This window comes from Elephas maximus, chromosome 8 (genome assembly GCF_024166365.1).
Source record: "Elephas maximus indicus isolate mEleMax1 chromosome 8, mEleMax1 primary haplotype, whole genome shotgun sequence".
In the NCBI taxonomy this organism is placed as follows: Eukaryota; Metazoa; Chordata; class Mammalia; order Proboscidea; family Elephantidae; genus Elephas; species Elephas maximus.
In genome coordinates, this window is record NC_064826.1 from 47,380,649 (window position 1) to 47,401,674 (window position 21,026).

General features: G+C 40.6%; 1 protein-coding gene across 1 annotated transcript in view; it reads left to right on the plus strand.

Annotated features, from left to right (window-relative positions):
• Positions 1–13,191: 13,191 nt before the first annotated feature.
• RSBN1L (round spermatid basic protein 1 like) overlaps positions 13,192–21,026 on the plus strand; it is a 71,490-nt gene continuing 63,655 nt past the window's right edge. Inside the window, exon 1 of the mRNA XM_049894297.1 lies at positions 13,192–13,823. Within this exon, the coding sequence (XP_049750254.1) occupies positions 13,235–13,823 (589 nt within the window). The 5' untranslated portion in view covers positions 13,192–13,234. The remainder of the gene's footprint in view (positions 13,824–21,026) is intronic.

Sequence of the window (21,026 nt, forward strand, 5' to 3'; positions counted from 1 at the left end):
ACTTTCACTCACATCTCATTTAAAAAACAAGAACCCGTCAAGTAGACCCCAACTCATAGTCACTGTTATGGATTGAATTATGTCCCCCCAAAACGTGTTATAAATCCTAACCTTTATGCCTCTGGTTATAATCCCATTTGGGAATGGGCTGTCTTTGTTTCATTAATGAGGCAAGATTAGTGTAGGGTATATGTTGAGTCAATCTCTTTTGAGATGTAAAAGAGATTAAACAAGTGGGGCAGAAAAGACATGGGGTAAAATAGATGCCAACACACACGGAGAGCTCCAGGAAACAGAAGCTGAAGAGACAAGGACTTTCCTCCACAGCTGTCAGAGAGAAAGCCTTCTCCTAGGGCTGGTGCTCAGAATTTGGACTTCTAGCCTCCTAAGCTGTGAGAAAATAATTTTTTTTTTAAAGCAATCCAGTGTGGTATTTCTGTTATAGCAACACTAGAAAACTAAGACAGTGACCCTACTGGACAAAGAAGAACTGCCCCACAGGGTTTCCAAGCCTGTAATCTTTATGGAAGCAGACCGCCACATCTTTCTCCCACGGAGCGGCTGGTGGGTTTGAACCACCGACTTTTCAGTTAGGAGCCAAGTGCTTTAACCACTGCACAACCAAAGATCCTTTACATCTCACTGGCCATCCCTAAGAATTGTGTCAGAATAGTATCACATGGCCATCCCTAAGAGTAAGGAAGGCTGGGCAACATTCTTTTTTCTTCTTATCTAGGCGCATTGTAACCTTAATGAAATAGGGGTTCAGGTAATAAGGAAGGGGAAAACAGATACTGGGCAGGAAGCTGGCAGCTTCTGCAACAGCATGTTGAACTTGAGATGTTTTTGACAAATCTGTGGACAATACTGAGTAATAATGTCACGATCTCAGAGGAACAGTCAGGCTTAGAGATACAAAGTGGGGAGCTATCAACATATAGAAAATGTACTGAAACTACGGGCATTTTTTAATACTGGCTAGGGAAAAGAATAATGTGAAATGGAAAAAAGGCCCTTGAACTAAAACTTGAGGGCCTCTACCATTCAATACTGACTCAGAAGAGGAAGAGTTTGCAGAATATTGGAAGAAGGACCTGACATAATGAGTTTGAAATATTTTTGAGACCCATAAGAAATGACAGTGGCAGTTAAATTTAATAAATTGTCCCCCAATGTCTCAAACCCACCCATTGTTTACTTATTAAATTTTTTTCTCTGGATACTGTATAGCTAAACACAGGCTATTTGGCTACTTTGTTATTTTTTTCCCTGTAACTCAATCTCATAGTAATTGCCTTTTTTTCCTTAAACCAGTTACTTTAGTTATTTCTGTATGCAATACCTCCATTTACAACATAATAGTTTGCCTCAAGCCTGGGACCTCAATTAGACTCTTTTCTACTTCCTAAACTTGATGTAATACCGCAGTGAGGAAAAGTAATTATATAATTATTATAGAGCTCAGGTTAGTAGATGCTAGAGAAATTAATGAGTCTATGGTTCAATGTGTTGTTTTACATACACACACACACACACAGATCAAAGGGCAATAAGGTAACATTATACAGCTTAAAGTCTAAATTTCCTTTTCTATAGTTAATTCCAGTAGTTCTTTCAACAGGTTAGGTGGGGATGAAAGGGGTATTTGCAGTGTTGGCTCTTTACTCCAACAGTACAGAAGGTTTTCAGATGAATGTAAGGAGACCAGCCTTAGATATTATGCTTACTTCTAGTTTAACAGAGTTCTTTTTTGAAGTTTATTCAGAGTTGCTTAAATCCCAGGTTCTGAAGACAGTTATCAGAGAATCAAAATTGACCCTCTTCCTTTCGTCACTACTTTTATCTATTATGCAGACAGAACTTTCTTCCTAAAGGACAGGATTATGTCAGTGTTTTTCTTATAGCCCTTACCATCCCTGTATGAGGCATGAAACCATATAAAATCTCATGCTATAGACTTGGTGGTGTTTCACTTATTCAGATCAGCAGCTTTAGAGAAGGGTCATAAAAGGTATGGAGTTTAATTTGGTCTTTGTCCTTGGTTCCTTAGATAACCTCTAAAACCTTGGAAATTCCCCAGTAATTAAAGTGCCTTTTATGAGGCCTACAGACCATTCCTGGAGCCCTGGCAGCACAGTGCTTAAGTGCTATAGCTGTTAACCAAAAGGTCAGCAGTTTGAATCCACCAGCTGCTCCTTGGAAACCCTACAGGGCGTCCCACTCTGTCCTATAGGGTCGCTATGAGTCAGAATGGACAGAGGGCAACAGTAACAGGTTACAGACCACGCCTCAGGGTTTATGCTAATGTGAGTGAGTCAGGTGAGGCTGGCCAGGCCAGAAAGACTATGATATCCTGTTATCGGCTGCCCTGGGTTGGGGGGAAGTGGAGGGAGAGCACAATTCAAAAAAACAAAAAAAAAAAAATTTTTTTTTTAATGAAGCACCCAGTAAAGGATATGGAAGTTCCTCAGGCTTCCTCGTTAGTGAAGACATCAATGCACGTGCGAAGGTCGTTGCTGCTGGGTGCCATCAAGCCGATTCAGTAGCACATCCCTTTTTGGGACACAGAAGCTTTGCTTTGGGAACTCTCCCAGACCTCGTCCCATGCCTCTCTTCATTTGCTGTAACAAAACTGTAAAGCATAGCGCTTTCCATGAGTCATTTCAGCAAATTATTGAACCTGATAGAGTAGTGGGAGCCAGCAGGTCAGAAATGGGGTGGTTGAAGATCCCTGAGCTTGTGGCTGGTATCCTGAAGGGGTAGGGGGGACCTCCAAATTTGTAATCAGCAGCTCAGAAATGAGGGTATCATGGGGACTCCCAACCTTACGGCTGGCGTCTGAGGTCTTGGGCAGACTTGGCAGTCTGGAGGACTGCGCCCTTTAGCTTGTAAGATCTGACTGAACTCCGGGTGGTCAGGGTCAGAGGATAAAACACTGCATGTGCAGCTGGTGTCAGAAAAAAAGTAGAACAGAATTGAATTGATTTGATTGATCCTTACAGTTTGGTGTCATAGAAGTAAACAGCAGGGCTTTGCTTTTCCACATAGCTGGTGTGAAAAGTGGTATTTCATATTCTTCCACTCAGGAGGGCATCCTGAGTTGTGCATATTTTAATGTATCAGGATGGTAATACGTGAAGGAACAGTGATATTTACTGAAATGCATGTGTAGGTATAACTTGATTTATTAAACAGCTAAAATTTTGACTTTTTTCTGTGGCTATACCTTTGGACTAGTATAGAACTACTGCATCACAGCTGCTGAAAACAATTACATTGGCTAATCAGAGTTCAGACTGAGTCACTGATCCATTCATTCAATAAACATTTAACGAGTGTTTAGTGTATTAAAAGCATTGTGCTAGATTCTAGAGATAAACTGGTGAATAAGAAAGATAAGGTCTCTGTCCTCATGGGGCTTACTGTTTTACTGAGGGAGACAAACAATAAAAAGCAAATAACTGTAACACAGCTATAAACTATGACAGTGCTCTGAAAGAAACAGCCTGTACAAAGGGTCTGAGGTAGCCAAGGGCACGCTGAAGGAATGGAAAGAAAACTAATGTGGCTGAAGCAGAGTGAGCAAAAGGGGTGTGGCAAGAGATGTTCAACTCACTTTCCACATGGTAACAAGGTAGAAATAAAAATCCTAAAGCAGGGGTCAGCAAATTATGTTCTACAGTCCACATCCACCCTGCCTCCTATTTTGGTAAATAAAGTTTTATTGGAACATTGCCATACCCATTCATTTATATATTGTATATGGCCACTTTTGTGCTATAAGGGCAAAGTTGAGTAGTTACCACAGAGACCATATAGCCCGCAAAGCCTTAAATGTTTACTATCTGGCTCTTTACAGAACAAGTTTGCTGGCCCCTGTACCAGAGTGTGAACTAAATGGAACTGAAAAATTTGCTCTTAAAGGTTATGTAAAAATGATGTGGGGGTAGCGTCGTCTGACCTCCTCTAACTTCACAAGGGGGAAGGAGAATCACGATCAACAGCCCCAGGCTGATTCCTATGAGGCAGAGGTCTGACGTGCCTCCTCTCTCTGTCATCTTTTCCAATTCTGACACCGACTGTTCCTCCCACAGCACTCTACTTTTCTGCTGGGCTTGATAAATAACAAAGAACTATAGACAATACTCACAGCTATAGGGTTTATTAGGGAAGTAAACAGGTTACAATTCAGGTTCAGGAACGCTCAGGACACAGTTCTTCCATCAGGACAGCCTCTTCTCAGCTATGCCCACAGACGCGCCTTTCTCTGGCCCTTGGCCTCTGCCCTGCTCAGGCCAAGTGCTGTAAAGCTCTTTTAGCTATGCCATTAAGTCCCCCAAGGAACCTCACTCTGTCAGTAAGCCTTGAGCCAAAGGCGCTAAGCTCTAGCTCCATGGGTTGACAAACCTAGCTCCACTAAGTGCCCAGAGGCACCCTACTCTGGCAGCAAGCCTCCTGCACAAAGGCACGCAGCTTTCTCGCTCCGTGGGCTAGGAAGCCCACTGCGCTGTCTCTTGCCAGTCTCTCTTGCCACCATTTCTCTGCTACTGTTTCTTGCTGTCTTCAGTGTTACAGCTCTCCTTCTCTTGGTCTCCTGGTTCCAGAAACTTCTCAGTGCAGGGATCCTGGGTCCTTTGGACCTACTCCACTAGCTAGCCTCCTTCAAAGGCACTCCGCTTTCTCGCTTTATGGGCTTGGAAGCCCACTGTTTTGTCTCCTGCCAGTCTCCCCTGTTGCCATTTCTCTGCCACTGTTTGGCTCTATTTCCTTGGTGGTGGTGAGATCCTCTCCTTCTTACCTCTGGGATGGCTCATTTTAAGCCTAGCGGTATGGCAAAACTGACCAATCCCCTCGTTAGGGTTCCATATATCTTATTAGCATGGTCCCACCCCCACAAAAGGTACACCACAGATTAAAGTCAATTTTTGTCTTATTACAACCCTCTTTTGAATAAAACACCAAGAATGTGTTGTAGCTAAAGGCAGGGGCCAGGAACCAGGAAACCTAGGTATATCACTATACGACAATACGCCTTACTTACCTTGACAGAAATGTCTATTACTTTTATGACATAGTCTATAAATTTTAGCCTTATATAACTGACAGATCATTCCTTGGGGTGGGGAGGCAGAATTGGGGGGAAGGAGGAGGAAGGACAGCCAACTATGGTAGCGTCAGATAATCTGGATGAGGTTAGGATTAGTAAATCATCTGTGCTCTGCACGTGTTCTGAGAAATAAAATCATCCCTCAGAGAGGAGGTGGTAACTTGTTGGGCAGCTCAAAGGGAGTGAAAATTCTGAAAGAGTGAGCATAAGTGACGCACAAAAGTTGAAAAGGCTAGGCTTTCCTAAAGCATGAAATTAGCCTTTAAAATTGACCAGTGATTCATTCAAATGAGAAAGATACATAAAGATGAATAGTTCAGTGTGGTGGAGGTAGAATTTTGAGATGTCCATGCCAGAAGGGTAGAGAAATTCCTTTAAGGTTAGTGCAGGGTTGCATAAGTAGGTTAAATAGAGAAGGGAACTGTTTTCTTCATCCAAGAAGGTCGTAAACCTGGAGAAGGCCTGTCTTAGTTTCTTAGTGCTGCTATAACAGAAATACCACAAGTGGAAGGCTTTAAAAAACAGAAGTTTTCTCACAGTTCATAAAGTTAGAAGCCTGAATTCAGTGAACGGCTCTAAGGAGGTCCTTTCATTTCCACTTCTCATAGCTGGTAATCCTTGGAGTTCCCAGGCTTACAGAATTGTCTGACTTTGTCATCTTCCGATAGAGTCTGTCTTTTCCCTGTGACTGGTCTGCTTGCCTCTGTGTCTAATCTGTCTTTATATATCTCAAAAGTGATTAGGTTTAAGATATACCCTACACTAATATGATCTCATTAACATGACAAAAGAAAACCTTATTTCAAATGGAATTACATCCACAGGTGTAGGGGTCAGAAATCCAACACATATTTTGGGGGGACATAATTCAATGTATAACAAGGCCGGACATACTGTAGATGCAGAATGAAAATGCAGTTCATCTCAGGAATACAAGAGGAAATCATGTACATAAAAACCAGTTTCTAAGAGATAACGGAAGACAGCTCTACGTACTGCTAACACCTATTATGTTAGAATCTTAAGTGTATTTGCTTAGTATCTATTTCAGTCATTGAGAAAGGTAGGGCTGTGAATTAAACAACAACAAAACCAACTCTTAAAAGCTACCCTGACCGAAGTACGCCACTCTTTGTCTGTATCAGAAGTCAGCCTGGTAGACTATGGGTTATATCTGACTCATAGATATGTTTTGTTTGACTTGCAGTTTCTTAGGAAATGTCACATTAAAAAAAAAAATCTAGATATATAGGAAGTAGGCTAACTTCATTTCCATATGGGAACAATCAGCTGGAGCTGGGTAGCAAATGTACCCTGTAGGTAAAACATGTATTCTCAATTTTTCACAGTCCCTACCACTTCCTATTATCTTACATTCAACACACCTTATTTATTTTTAAAAATCTACCAAGAGCATTTGGCATTTAAGCTGTAACCTGTGGTTCTCGTCATAACATAGAGATCAGAAACCTGTACTTTATAAATATATTTCTTTTCAACATCTGTTTATTGAGCATTTACCATTGCCTAGACACTATGCCTACAACTATAAGTAAGGTATTATCCCTGCCCTTGAGGAGTTCACAGGCTAGAAGCAGAAACCAATGTGTTACATGATCATAGGCAGAATAATGGCACAAAAGGACAATGAACTTTGATTTGGCAGGTCAGGAAGCACATTACTAGGGAGATGCCTGGGCCATATCCTGAAGGATCAGCAGGACTTTGCTAGGGTATCCCATACAGAGGAAACAGGATGTACAGAGGGGGTGTGGGTGCGACTCTTTTGGAAATTACACGCAGTTCAGAGTAGATGAAACAGTGAAGTTGCAGGAGAGTGAGAGAGAGAGGAGTGCTGGGTTATATCAAGAATGGTTTGTATGCTATACTAAAGAATATGGCATATCCCATAAAAAAAATTTTTTTTTTATGCAAGAGAAAATTACTGAAGGGTTTGAAATCAGGTTTAAATTTCAGAAATCTACTTTTTATAGCAGCATGGAGGCTACTTTAGAATACAGAAGCTGGTGGCAGAAAGACCAGTTAGGAAGGAAATCATTGGCAAAATTCAAGCTAATTTGGGGCCTGAAGGCAGTAGGAACAGAAAAGAGAATTTGCCTGGAGGTGATGATTGACTAAGTGTGGAGGGTGATGAAAAAAGAGGAGTCAAAGAAGATTCCCAAGTCTGAAGCATGAATGGTAAAGCGGATATGGAATGCAAGAGAATAACACTTGGGAGGATGGAATAGCTGGTAGAAAGTTTGAGGTATCCTTAGCTACTCAGGTGGGAGATGTCCACCTGATATTAGGATATGAGTCAGGAATTAGGAGAAAGGTCAAGGCAGAAGAGAAAGATTTAGGTACTGTCAGCACTTAGGAGATATTCGAAGACACTGAGATGAACAACATCACGTGGAAATGTGTAGTGTCAGAAAAGAGCAATGACATAGACCTAGGAACGCCCAATAAAAATGGAAAAGAGGGAGTAATATTCAGCAGTCTTGATGCAGAAGAGCAGGTAGATATAATGACTTGAGGTTGGGGTCAGCAGCATAGATAGTGATGAAGAGAATTAGAGTGCAAGGAATTGAAGTGCTGGCAAATCATTGGTATAAATAATATACAACAGATTCTAAGCTGGATAGGTGAAAAAGTAAAGAAAAGGTCTACACCTTTTGCCAGGTTTAGAAAAAAAACAAAAAGAAAAACAGGGTTGCACCCAGTTAAATTTGAATTTCAGATAAAGAATAATATTTTCGGTATAAATTTTTCAAATTTAAATACTGAATGAGGCATACATATTTACAATAAAAAATTATTATTTATCTGAAATTCAAATTTAACTGGGCATCTTGTATTTTACACGGCAATCCTAATTAGGTGCAAAAGAGAGCCTGAAGTTCTCCTGAAGTCAAAGGGCAAGGGTATGGTGTAGAGCAGTGAGAAAGAAGAGTAAAACGCTGCAGTTTAAGGTTTTAGAGATGGAAGAGTTGTGGGTAACAAAAAGGACCAGGGAGGGGTCACTGGAGTTTGAGGCTGAAACAGAATGGAAACACAGGTTCAAGAAGAAACAATGAGGCTAGAGTATTGGCTGGGTTATTAGCATGGACACCAAAGTCAGCATTAAATGACAGACAGAGGGTAGAGAGGATGAATATGTGCCAAGTATCAAAGTCCTCAATAAACGTGGTAAAATGAACAGGAAGTCAGTGAAGGATAGTGTGGCAACACAGCAAGAAACTCATACCAAAGAAAAGAGAGAAATAATAACTTGAAAGTTTGTGACGCCTGATAGAACGAGCGACTGCCAAAAGTGCAGACCATGTCCTCAGAGAGCAAACAAGCTTCAGGTAAAAAGGTGGAGAAGCAGGGTGTAGGGTAGTATGTTTTCAATGAAACTGGTTATAGAGAATACAGATTTAAGGAGTGGGAGAGAGATTATCAGTGGGTCAAGTGCAACAACAACAAAAAACAAAAAGAAATTGCTGATGGTATAATTTGGGGACAGATAAGGATCATGGCTGGACAACATGAACGTAATTAATGTCACTGAAGTATACATGTGAAGAATGTTGAAATGGCAAATGTTTTGTTACATATACATTTACCACAATTAAAAAACAAAGGAATGAGGATGAGAAGAAAAGGAACAAACAACAAAGGAACCTAATCCTGACTGGGAAGACAGGGTAGGTTTCTCTAAGGAGATGAGGCTTGAGCTGAAATGCAAAGGATATGATGTCTCAAAGGCACCTCATATTCAACAGACCCAAGGTCAAAGAGTACGCTAAACTTGGCATCTTCCTAGCTCAGTGAATGTTACTGGTTATGTAGGTTAGAAATCTAGGAGTCATTCATGATATTTCCCTCTCGAATCATCCATAAGGATCAGGTAAAGGAAAAAAGCATTCCAGGCAGAGGGAACAACATACGCAATGTTCCTATGTTGAATGAACATGGTACATTCTGGAAACTAAAGACCAATTACTTTGGCATAGAAGAGAAGGGGCTAGATCATGAAGAGCCATATAAGCCATTTTAAGGATTTTGTTCTTTACCCTAAGAGTAATGGGAGCCATTGACAAGTCTGAAGCAATCAGACTGAGGTTCTGAAGGAGCATTCTAGCTGTAGAATGGAGAACAGATCTGAAAAGGCCCAGAACACAGAGAGATTAAGAAAGGCTGGTGCAGTCCCCCAGGTGAGAAGGGGTGGTATTTGGGACAGGGTGGTGACAATGGACATGGAGAGAAGTCGCTGCTTCCAGTAAAGAGATTAAGCCAATAGGAATTGGTGATAATGGTGAGAATTCTCTCCTAGTTTAAATGCTATTAGGAATGACCTAGTTTAAAGGGAATGGTTGATCATACCGGAGAGAAAACAGATAATTGAGAGGATTATATAATAGACAGTACTGCCCTTAGACCTGGTAAGGGCTCCTGTCTATTCTGGCTCTCCTTCTGTTGTAAGAACAAGGGGCCCAGGGGGTCAAGGGGGCCATGCCTACCCAGAGCCAGCACTCTTCTTTTAGACTGGCTAGATCTGTGGGCCTCATCTTCCCCCCACTTTGATAACTAAAGTGCACTTGACCGAAGCCATTATTTTCACTTGCCTTATATGGATGTGAAAGCTGCACAATGAAAAAGAAGACTGAAGAATTGATGCATTTGAATCGTGGTATTGGCAAAGAACATTGAATACACCATGGATTGCTAGAAGAATGAACAAATAAGTCCTGGAGGAAGTACAGTCAGAGTGCTCCTTAGAAGCAAGGATGGCGAGACTTTGTCTTGCTTACTTTGGACACGTCATAGGAGGACCAATCACTGGAGAAGGACATCAAGCTTAGTAGAGGGTCAGTGAAAAAGACGGCGACGGTCAATAAGCTGGGTTGACACAGTGGCTGCAACAATGAGCTCAAACACAGCAATGACTGTGAGGATGGCATAGGACTGGGCAATGTTTTCTTCTGTTGTACACGGGGTCACCATGAGTTGAAGCCAACTCAACAGCAACTAACAACAGATCTGAGCGCAGATGGAGCTGCAGATTCCACATCCCTATTTGCAGGGGAGAGACCTAGTGGTGCAGTGGTTAAGAGCTCTGCTGCTAAACAAAAGGTCGACAGTTTGAATCCACCAGGCGCTCCTTGGAAACCCTACAGGGGCAGTTCTGCTCTGTCCTATAGGGCTGCTGAGTTGGAATCGACTTGACAGAAACAGGTTTGTTTTTTTTGGTTTATTTGCAGGGGAGGGGCCCTGGTGGCCTGAATGGTTGATCGTTCAGCTGCTAACCCAACAGTTGGTGGTTCGAACCCACCAGCTTCTTCTCATGAGAAAAGACCTGGAGATCTGCTTCTGTAGATTTCAGCCTAGAAAATCCTATGGAGCAATTCTACTCTGCCCTACAGGGTTGCTATGAGTCGGAATCAACTCAATAGCACACAACAAAAATTATTTTCAGGGTAGTAGGATTAGTGGGCATAAGCTTGGACTTATGGACTGTCCTTGCAGGTGCATGCATGGCCCCTTTTGGCACAGTGAATCAAGAAGCTGGGGGAGAGAACAGAAATAGATCAGTCTAGACACTCTGAGGAGGTTTGAGAATTCTAAATTTAAACTTGGCCTTCCAGATCATTATGAAGTGGATTTGTGAGGGAAGTAGAATAGAAAATATTTTAAATAAGAGTTTGTTGTCACGATTTATAACTTAAATATTTAGATACCCCTGAGACTATGGTCCCCGGACACCCTGCTAATTCAGAATTGAAGCTACTCCTAAAGTCTACTTTGCAGCCAAAGATTAGACAGGCCTATAAAACTAACAGAAACACACATGAGGAATGTGTTTCTTAGTTCAATCAAGTATATGAGGCCAAATGGGCAACACTTGCCCAAAAGCAAAGATGAAAAGGCAGGAAGTGGCAGGAAAACTGTACAAATGAACATGGGGAACCTAGGATGTAAAGGGAAAGGGAGTCCTGACACATTGCAGGGATTGCAACCAATGTCACAAAACAATTTGTGTATAAATTTCTGAATAAGAAACTAACTTGTGCTATAAACTTTCACCTAAAGCACAATTAAAAAAGAAAAATTAAACAGATGGTATGTGGATTTCCATAGCCACACTCTTGCCCAGGCTCTGCAAATTTAGGGCTGGGCCTGATAACAGTGTATAATAGTGTAATAGAATATAGTTTAAGAAATAACAAATTCACGAAGAGAAGAGCACACTTTATCTGGGTCCTTAATGAAGTCAGATTTTCCAGACTTCTGTGTTGGAGATGTGGTAACAGATGGTGCGTATTTTAAGGTATTACATTAATGGATATAAATTCTATATCTGACAGAAATAAAAAATCATATGGAGAGGTCAACAATTAAGAAACTATTTTAACTGTCAAGGTTTCAGTGTGTCTTTTGGAAAGCTTCTTGAATATGGCAGAAAGGACCTTAGTTATCATGTAATCTCTGCACTTAACAAACGAGAAAACAGAGGTCCTGACAGATAAAACACCTTGACTAAGGTCACAAATCTAGTGAGAAGCACACAATTTCCGTACTACCTTTCATGAAGACATGTGCTGCCAGTAAATTCCAGTTATAAAGTTTTCACTTGCTTTCAAAGTTATGTATTAGAGAAAGTACTTTCACTACTTTAAGATTTTAAGGCACCTAAAAATAAGTAAGGCTATAAACCGATATTACACTTTGACTCCAAAAAATTCTAAAAAAATACACACAAAAAACAGCAAAACAAAATAAAGAATTTCAACTTCTTGAAGTCTTCAAGAATAGGGTATTCCTAAAAGGTTACTTTTAAGTGTTTCCAGAAACTTACAAGCAACTTGGGGTTCCTTAAAAAAAAAACCAAACCCATTGCCATCTGGCTCACAGCAACCCTATTAGGATTCATAACATATCCTCCTACTGGTTATCTCCTGACCTTATTTTTACATCCATTTGTTTGGACTTTCTGATTTCATGTGAGACTTTGAGTTAAATTAAAATTGTGTTCCCTCATGTTTATTTTCTTGATGGTTTCACTGGTGCATACCTATGTCAAACTTTACAAACTGTACACTTTAAACTTACGCAATTTACTTTAATTATATCTCAGTAAAAATACTAAAAAAAAAAAAAAAGATCATGTTCCTTGCCATGGGTACAACCATATTACTGTAACTCATCTCCCCAGATTCCTTATTTTCCATGCTAAAAATCAAAATACAAAGCATACGAAACATTGAACAGTCAGGACACTAAACACGCACTAAAACAGAGAAACTTGTAAAAAAGTCTTGCTTTTCAAAAACCTGTAAATGTCGCCGACGGATTTTTCTTGGAGTTATAACAATTATAACAATATTAAATATAATTATATTAAGACCTTCGTGCTCCTAAGGGTGCAATTACAATAGTTAAAAAAAATTCTCCAAACACAAACAAAGTCTTACCTTCAAGCTCGGAAGCAATCCAGAAGTTCTAGGCTTGGAGGACGTTATCTCCCTGAAAACATTAGCGCCGACGACTTTAACAACAATAATGTTCCTTGTCACTGCACCAAGTGTATTTTTAGCCCCTCCTTTTTTTTTTTTCAATCAGCCACTGCCTAAGAGAAGGACGGATTTAATTCCCGGCACAATTTTCCCCTACGAACTGAGCATCCCGGAAATCCGGCTTTCAGAGCGAGCACAGGCAGCAGGGGACCAAAGGGATCCCTGAGAAAGGAAGAGAAAGAAGTACGAGTAAGACAAAATCGTCGAGACAGAGACGAGCGCGACCCGGGGCGGGCGGATTTTGGGTCCGAAGTGGGGTTCTCCCGGATTCCCACGGGGCACCCAAATTCCAGCTGGCAACATTTGGAAGACCCTCCCCTTGTAGCTCGCTTAGCCACTCGCGGCGCCCCGCGGAGCGCGGACCTCTAAAGCGGGTGCTCTTGGCGATCCCGCCCCCTCGGCTCCATATTCGCACCTTTGGTTCCTAGAGCGATCCCTCAGTGTGGCTCGCCCAATCGGGGGCCCGGCCGGTGGCCCGGCAGCCCCGCCCCCTCCCCGCCCCTCGCGGAGGGCCCGCCCCTGCCCTGAGCCCGGGAGCCGAAGAGAGTAAATACAACAGGAGCGCAAAATGGCGGAGCCGCCAAGCCCAGTGCATGGCACCGCGGCTACCGCCGCCGTCGCCGCCGTCTCGGAGAAAGAACCGTTTGGCAAGCTGCAGTCCCCCCCCGGGGACCCACCGAGCTCCCTGTCCGCCAAAAAGGTCCGAACTGAGGAGAAGAAGGCGCCGCGGAGAGTGAACGGAGAAGGAGGCAGCGGTGGGAACAGCAGGCAGCTGCAGCCGCCGCCGCCAGCGGTACCTTCGCCTCAGAGCTATGGCAGCCCCGCGTCTTGGAGCTTCGCCGCTCTGTCTGCTGTCCCCTCCCCGTCTTCCTCTTCCCGGAGCAGTTTCTCTTTCTCCGCTGGCTCGGCCGCCCCCTCCTCAGCCTCCGCTTCCTCGTCTCAGCCGCTGCCGCGCAAACTGCTGGTCCCTCCTACGCTGCTGCATGCTCAGGCTCACCATCTCCTGGTGCCGGCCGCCGCCTCCTCGGCCAACGCCAAGCCGCGCAGACCCAAAGAGAAGCGGGAGAAGGAGAGACGGAGGCACGGCCTCGGCGGGGCGGGAGAGGCCGTCGGCGCCGCCCGGGAGGAGAATGGGGAGGTGAAGCCGCTGCAGCGAGGTGGGTGCCGGCGCCGGAGGGGTAGGGGAGAGGAGGGCGCCCTGGCCCGCTGCCGCCCCTCGCGCTCCCCGCAGCCCCCTCGCGCCCGGCGGGGCCCGGGAAGGGGGAGCGTGGGGGCCGCGGGCGCCAGCCTGGAGGGGGCGGGAGGCGTCGCGCTCTCAGCAGGCGATTTTGCAGTCCCCGTGGGGACAGGAAATGGAGCCTGTAATTTCGGTCGCCGAGAGGGGAATGGCCGAAACTCTTACTATTTTCGTATCGTTTCTGCCTGCCAGCTAATGTGCTGCAGAAATTGTAGGATTGGGTCTGGAGGACCCGCCGAGGTGTGTTTGGCTAAGGAGAGAGGTGGGAGGATGGAATAGGGGAAAGGTTTGGTCTTGTAAAGGACGCTTGATTGTGAGGCCCTTTAGACGTGATCACGGATTTCTTATTTGTGACACTGCGTCCCAAACACCACCAGAAAATCCTGTCAAAAAAGGGGTGTGGAGAACGTTGGCGTCAGCTGGAAGCTACCAGAGGCCTGAGCTTTTCATCCCTATTAGGGAAATGAGGTAGTGTGCAGGGCCCGAAGTGTGCTGTTTCATAAGGTACCCTCCTCTCCGCTCCGTATTCTTAAGTGTTTTAAATGGTTCAATTTGAATTACACCCTTTAGAAGGAATTTTCAGCCATGTTCTTTTTTCTGCAGCAAATGATAAAATCAGGAGCATTGACATATTTTGGCCAGATCAAGTGGCTGAAAAATGTTTTCAGCATCAGAAGAAGGCAAATCTTTAAGCTTCCTTTTTCAGACGAAGCTGTTTTCAAATTCAAGTTAGTCATAATTTTCAGAATATTTCTTTAAAATAGGTGGAATTGAGACACAGTGATCTGACAGTGGAACAATTTGGAGACTGGTTGAAAATGAGATCTTTATGGGATCAAAGCTTAAAGCTCATAATCTTTAATTATACATTGCTACGTCGTTTTGTCAAATAAAGGCTTTTTGTTTTATAGAAGAAATGAAAATTAAGCAGTTTTGGCATTGCTGCTCTAAAGGTAGCTTTGATCATGGAAAATTCTCTGTATGTTTGAATTGGAATGTTTTTTCTTTTTTTTTAAGCGCACTCGAGTGTATCAACAGTTACTTCTTGATGTTTTGTCTGCAGCAAAGCTTTGATATCTAAGTGCAGCCATTAGATACTCTGGTCGAATTCTCAGCTATGATCTCTCAGCTTTGGAGAGTGGTTTCTAGGAAAGTGGTTTTGAGGATGGAATTTATACTACTTTTACTCAGGAATATGAGGTGGTAGTATTTCAAAGCTATTTTGTTTTAATGGTTACGTATAACGTAAAAGTGATAGGTGCCGGCAAGTCTGTCCATATGCAGCACAGTATCAGCCTTGTTATTTGTGGTGTGTAAACATCATATTTGTGCTTCATAATCTTTTTGAGGCTATAACATTGTTCTTGAGACCAGTATTGGAATGGCTAAAAATAAATAAGCACTCTTTGAAATTCCAACTTAAAATATGGAGTACACAAATGACCCTTTAAGTGAAATGGCAGTTAAGAGAAATTTTTATAGTCTTTTATATTTGGAAGACCCCTTTTGAGGGCTCCTTCATACATTGTCAATTCTGAATACAAGCGGTGTATTTTCATTTAAAATGCTTTATCTATGGATTTATGTGGGGAAGACATTTATTGATGTCCTATGTGGGGTTTTTTGTTTGTTTGTTTGTTTTTAAGTAGTAACTAGATATTAACACTATTGTAAGATTTCCATTTTTTGACAGAAATGCTGCTATTTTATTGAGGAAAAACTAAAAATTGAAGAAAAGGATGGCTTTTCATTGTTTTGGTGGTAAATTTTATGATTAAAATCTTTCCCTCTTAATTTGGAAAGTACTCATATTTTTCTAAAGTTCATATTTAACTGAATTGAAGTTCTTTAGTAATCAAGAAGATTTTTAAGAAGCAATTGTAAAAAAATAGTGCTGTGTACATGTGTTGACTATAGATGTACTTGCAAATATAAAAGTTCTCATTTCTATGGGCTTTTAGTGTTCTAAGTTGGCTGTACATAGGATAGTACAATAACCCCTCCATTATCCGCAGCTGATTGATTGAACAATCTGAGTCAGAACTGGAAGTTAACTATAAAGACATCTTAAGCAGAGAAAATAGATTGTCCTTCCCTCAAAAAACAAAAAAAATACCCAAAAGACCCAGTACCCCAACTTTAGTTATTAAAGGTTTTGTATTTATTTATAGTAGGTTGCTTTTTTGTTTTGTTTTAAGCCCTTAGTCATACTGCTTTATTTTCACATACTGGCCGTTCCAGCACGATTGTTTGGATTAAATGAAAGTATGTATGTGAAAGGGCCTGTCAGGGCATTTAGTAAATGGTATTTTCTTCTAAAGCATAGGTTTTTTTTGTTTGTTTGCTTTAGCCCCATAACAAATTAAGAGATGGGTCAATCCTTATAGAGGAAGGATTATTGACAATAGGTTTGAAAGTTAAGGGTGAGAATTACAAAACTGTAGTAGTCTGGGCCCATTTAGTGTAAAGGTTGATGCCTTACACACCTCAAACTTTTGAAGTCATCTAGACATAGTTGTGTAGCTGACTTGCATAATAAGCTTGAGTCATCAAGTGATAGTTAAATTGTATTTCTCATAAAAAGAAAATGTGCGAAATAGTTTAGATTTTTTAAAATAGGAAATAACCAGGTTACTTTTAGAGGTATAGTCTGTAGAGGAGTTCACAACCGTTTTTTCTTCAAGGCTGGATACATTATTGAATGGGTGAATGTGGAAATTAAGAGTAGACATGTACCGAAGGTATCCATTATTATATTTATGGCAAACAGCAAATGTATTAGATACCAAAATGCCTTAACTGATTCCAGTAACCAGTAAAATTTGTATAGTTTTTCAAATTTTCATTAGTTTTCTTTTGCCTTGCATTTATTATTTGTTCCCATAGAATGTCTCTGTGAAGTGTCCCAAGACAAAAACAGAGCATTTTCACTGAATTTTTGCCTTGAAAGTATACTTAGCGAATTTAAAGAAAATACAGACTTCTCTTAGAATTGAATAATTTTCCTTTAATATGGTAGAATTATATATAATAAAACATTTACTGTTTCACTATTTTTTACATGTACAGTTCAGTGACACTAATTATATTCATTATGCTATACAACCTACAACCATCACACTGTCTTTTTCTAGTCCCCGCTCCCCCCCACCCCCCCCCCCATCAACTTGAACAGAAACTCAATGCCCCTTCCCTCAATGTAGTAACTCTCGCTTCCTTCTTGCCCCTGGTAAACACTGTTAAATTGATCTCTGTACATTTGCCTGGAGACCCTGGTGGCATAGTGGTTAAGTGCTATGGCTGCAACCAAAAAGGTCAGCAGTTTGAATCTGCCACGCACCCCTTGGAAACTGTGTAGGGCAGTTCTCCTCTGTCCTATAGGATTGCTATGAGTTGGAATTGACTGGACAGCAATGGGTTTTTTCTTTTTTAATATATTTGCATAAGAATTGAATAAATTGAGGTTTGTAAATATCAGTGATTTTAAAGTGTTTGAGAATTTTTCGAACTATACTTTCTCCCATCATTATAATATTATTGTTATCCCACTATTTTAGGTTAAATTCATATCCAGAGTTTTCATTATTATGAGCTTGTAAATATTGGTCCCTGCTGAGACGGTAGTTTAACTTTTATTTCATTTTCTTACATAACCTTTTTTTTTTCATGGCACATTTTTTCATTTGCTTAGCTTTCTCTGAGTTTCAGGCCAAGTCTTTCCATACCCTCCAGCAGCCATAAAATATTTCTCAGTGCAGTTTTCCACATGGTCAAATATGTCAGATAAACTTAGCTCAGTTCCATTTGTTTCTGTAGACATCCCTCCTGAAGCTGTCCTCCTTCCAGCTTTGGTCTGGATTGTTTCCTCTTTAGGCCTGCTACGTAACTATCATCTTGGGACTTCCCTTAGCTGATATTCTGGGAATTTCCTTCACTTTTGTTGAATCCCCTTTTTCTGGATCCCATGCCTTCCTTTTGGTTTATTCCCTCATTGTAGTTTCCTCTAATAACTTCTGTGAAAGAGCACATGGGAAGTATATTTTTTGATATATATTTTTTTTATCCTCACACTTGTCTGGCTTTTGAGAGATTTCTATATAGGAAATCATTTTCCCTCAAAAGTTTGAGGGTGTCATTGAGAAATCTAATCTCTAAAACATTGTCTTTTGTTCTGCTATCTGGGAGATTTTAATCCTTTCTCTGAATTTTAAAATTTCAGCTCTCTCTTTTTTAACTTGTCTGAGCTCTTGTTCTTTGTTCGTCTATTCCATCTTATTCCTTTTACATGTGTGCAGCATCCTCTGTTATCTCTTCAAGGATATTAATTATAATTTCTTTGTTTCTAGTTCCTCTATTATTATTATTTTATTTCTGTTTGTTTTGGTTTCTTTCCTTAGTGTTGGAGGCTTTCTACAGATATATGTGATCCTTAGGAGTTCCTTCATTTTTAAGAGAAAGCTACTAAAGTTGATTGGAAGCACCCTGGGCATGCATGAGCAAGGGTCCCTGACTGGTGGATTCCCATGTTATCATCTTTATTTTTCCTGGGAGTTGGTAGGAAGGCTTTCAGTTCCTTCAGGTGAAGATCCTTCATTTTTCTTTCTTTCATTGTGAGTGGAATGGTGGGGGAAGGAAGCTGGCAGAGGTACTGAGTTTACATGACAGGGTTCTAGTGCTAGGTGGAGGAATAAAGCTACAAGTCGCACCATTTAGTTTATAAATTTTCACTTAATTTCCCTGTTTTCATTCTGACATTTTGCCTGTCCCCTCTTCTTTGTGGGATGCCCCTTGAGCCTGGAGCTACTCTGATTAACTTTTGTCAGAGCCCATACCTTGTTCTTCTGGAGGTACAGGGGGTATTCTGCCCTCCGCCTTTCCCAGCTCCTCAAATTTCTAAGCCTCTAGTTTCTAATCATAACCGAAAGCTTAACGGTTCAGTCTCCCCGAGCAGCACTGCAGAAGAAAGGCCCAGCTTTCTGCTTCCATGAAAATTACAGTATAGAAAGCCTTAAGGAGTTCAGTTCTACCCTATAATACATGGGGTCACCATGAATTGGAATTGACTTGTTGGTGAACGGTTTGGTTTGACTTTTTTGGTATACTGTAGATATTCACAGTGAGTGTTAGTTCCCAACTTTTACTTCCTATTTAACACATTGGAGACAGCTCAGTTTCACTGAATTCGTGGCTAGATCTAACATATATAATTTTCTCATGGTATCCTGGTTTCTAGGAATTTCTAGTCTGTATTAGTATGAACTTAAAAAAAAAAAGTTCATATATTTCAGAGGTTTTAAGTTGATTATAGTAAATATCATTAACTTTTCACCATCTTCAAGTACATTAAACTTCCAGATTATGGGTAAACTACTTAAAATAGGATATTGAAAAATAATGATAATTTGTGTTAGAGTAAAAAGAATTATGGTGAAATGTGGCTTGTATAAAACCTTTGTGTGAGATACATTAGGGAGATACCATAATAGTGCATTCTTACCAATTAAATTAATCTGTTTTTTTTTTACAACTTCAAATCATTTTTACTTTCAAAGGTACATTGAACTTCATGTTGTACATTTTATGTTTTCTTGTCTTATAAATTGAAAATACTTAACTTTTTATCCTGACAGTTTTTAGGTAATACTAAAGAAACCGCAATAGTATAATATGCATCACCGTGCTTTAGTAATTATCAGTATTTTGCAATTCATATTTCATCTCTCCTCCTCCACTTATTTTTCTTTTATGCTTGAGTATTTTAAAACATATTCCAGACATGTGTCATTTTACCTAAAAATAGCTAGAGCTGAAATTTTTGTTATTATAGAAAAATATGCCCATAAAATTTCGACAACATGTGTGTAAATTAAACCATAAAATTCCTCTCCCTCAAAAATAAAACAACTTGTCAACAGTTTGTTGTATCTCCATCTGGAATTGATTTACTTATATATTTTTTAGGTTAACTCTTTAATACCCGAAAAATAATTCCAATAAGCAAACAAAACCCCACACAATAGCTAGTAGAAGCAAATGCATGTGAAGTCTATACATTCAGCCATATGAGTATGGAAAATAAAATGTTAGGGTTTGGTAGGGGGAAAAAAGACATTTATTGAGTGCTTGTCATGTGATACTGTATTATTTCAATATTTTAGATTAGAACTCTTTGGATTTTTCTTAGTTTGCTTATAGCTGCATAGCTGTGTGTAAGGAATTTGGATCAACCCCCTGTCTGCTGGAGTCTAAACCTAACCATGCAATGCTACAGTTAATTTTTTCCCTTTAGATTGCAATTAAAAAGAAAGTAAAGGAAACCTTAAAAAAGTTTTTAAGTTATTTCTTCTTTCCTAACTTTTTATTATAAAAAAATTGAAGCATACAGAAGTTTAAAGAATAATATAATGATCCATGTGGATTCCCCACTTAGATTCAACAGTTGTTAATATTTTATCATATATATGGGCTGAATCATTTGAAAGTAAGTTGTAGATATCATGACACTTTATCCTTACATATTTCACCCTGCATCTTCCTAAAAATGAGGACATTCTCCTACATAACCACAATACTTTAGCATATTTAAGAAATTAATCATATAAAAACCCCAGTGCCATCAAGTTGATTCCGACTCATAGCGACCCTATAAGACAGAGTAGAACTGCCCCATAGAGTTTTCAAGGAGCGCCTGGTGGATTCAAACTGCTGACCCTTTGGTTAGCAGCCGTAGCATTTAACCACTACGCCACCAGGGTTTCCATTAATCATATAGCCAGTTTATATACAGATTCTTCTAATTATTCCCAACTCTCCAGTTGCCCCCCAAGCACACTACATTTAATTGTTGTATCTCTTAAACTGTCCCCCTTTTTTTTTAATATGACACTGACTTTTTGAAAATGCCAGCCCAAGATATCTCAATCTTTAAAATTCAGTTTTGGTAAGAATATTTCATAGGTGTACTTCATAATATATCCCATCAGGAGGCATATGACATTCAGATTTTTCCTTTATTAACGATGCTAAATTTGGTACTTTCTTAAGGTGCTGATGACTGTTGTTATTGTGTGCCACCAAGTCATGTGACCCTGTAGGAAAGAGTGGAGTTTCCTAGCCTGTAATC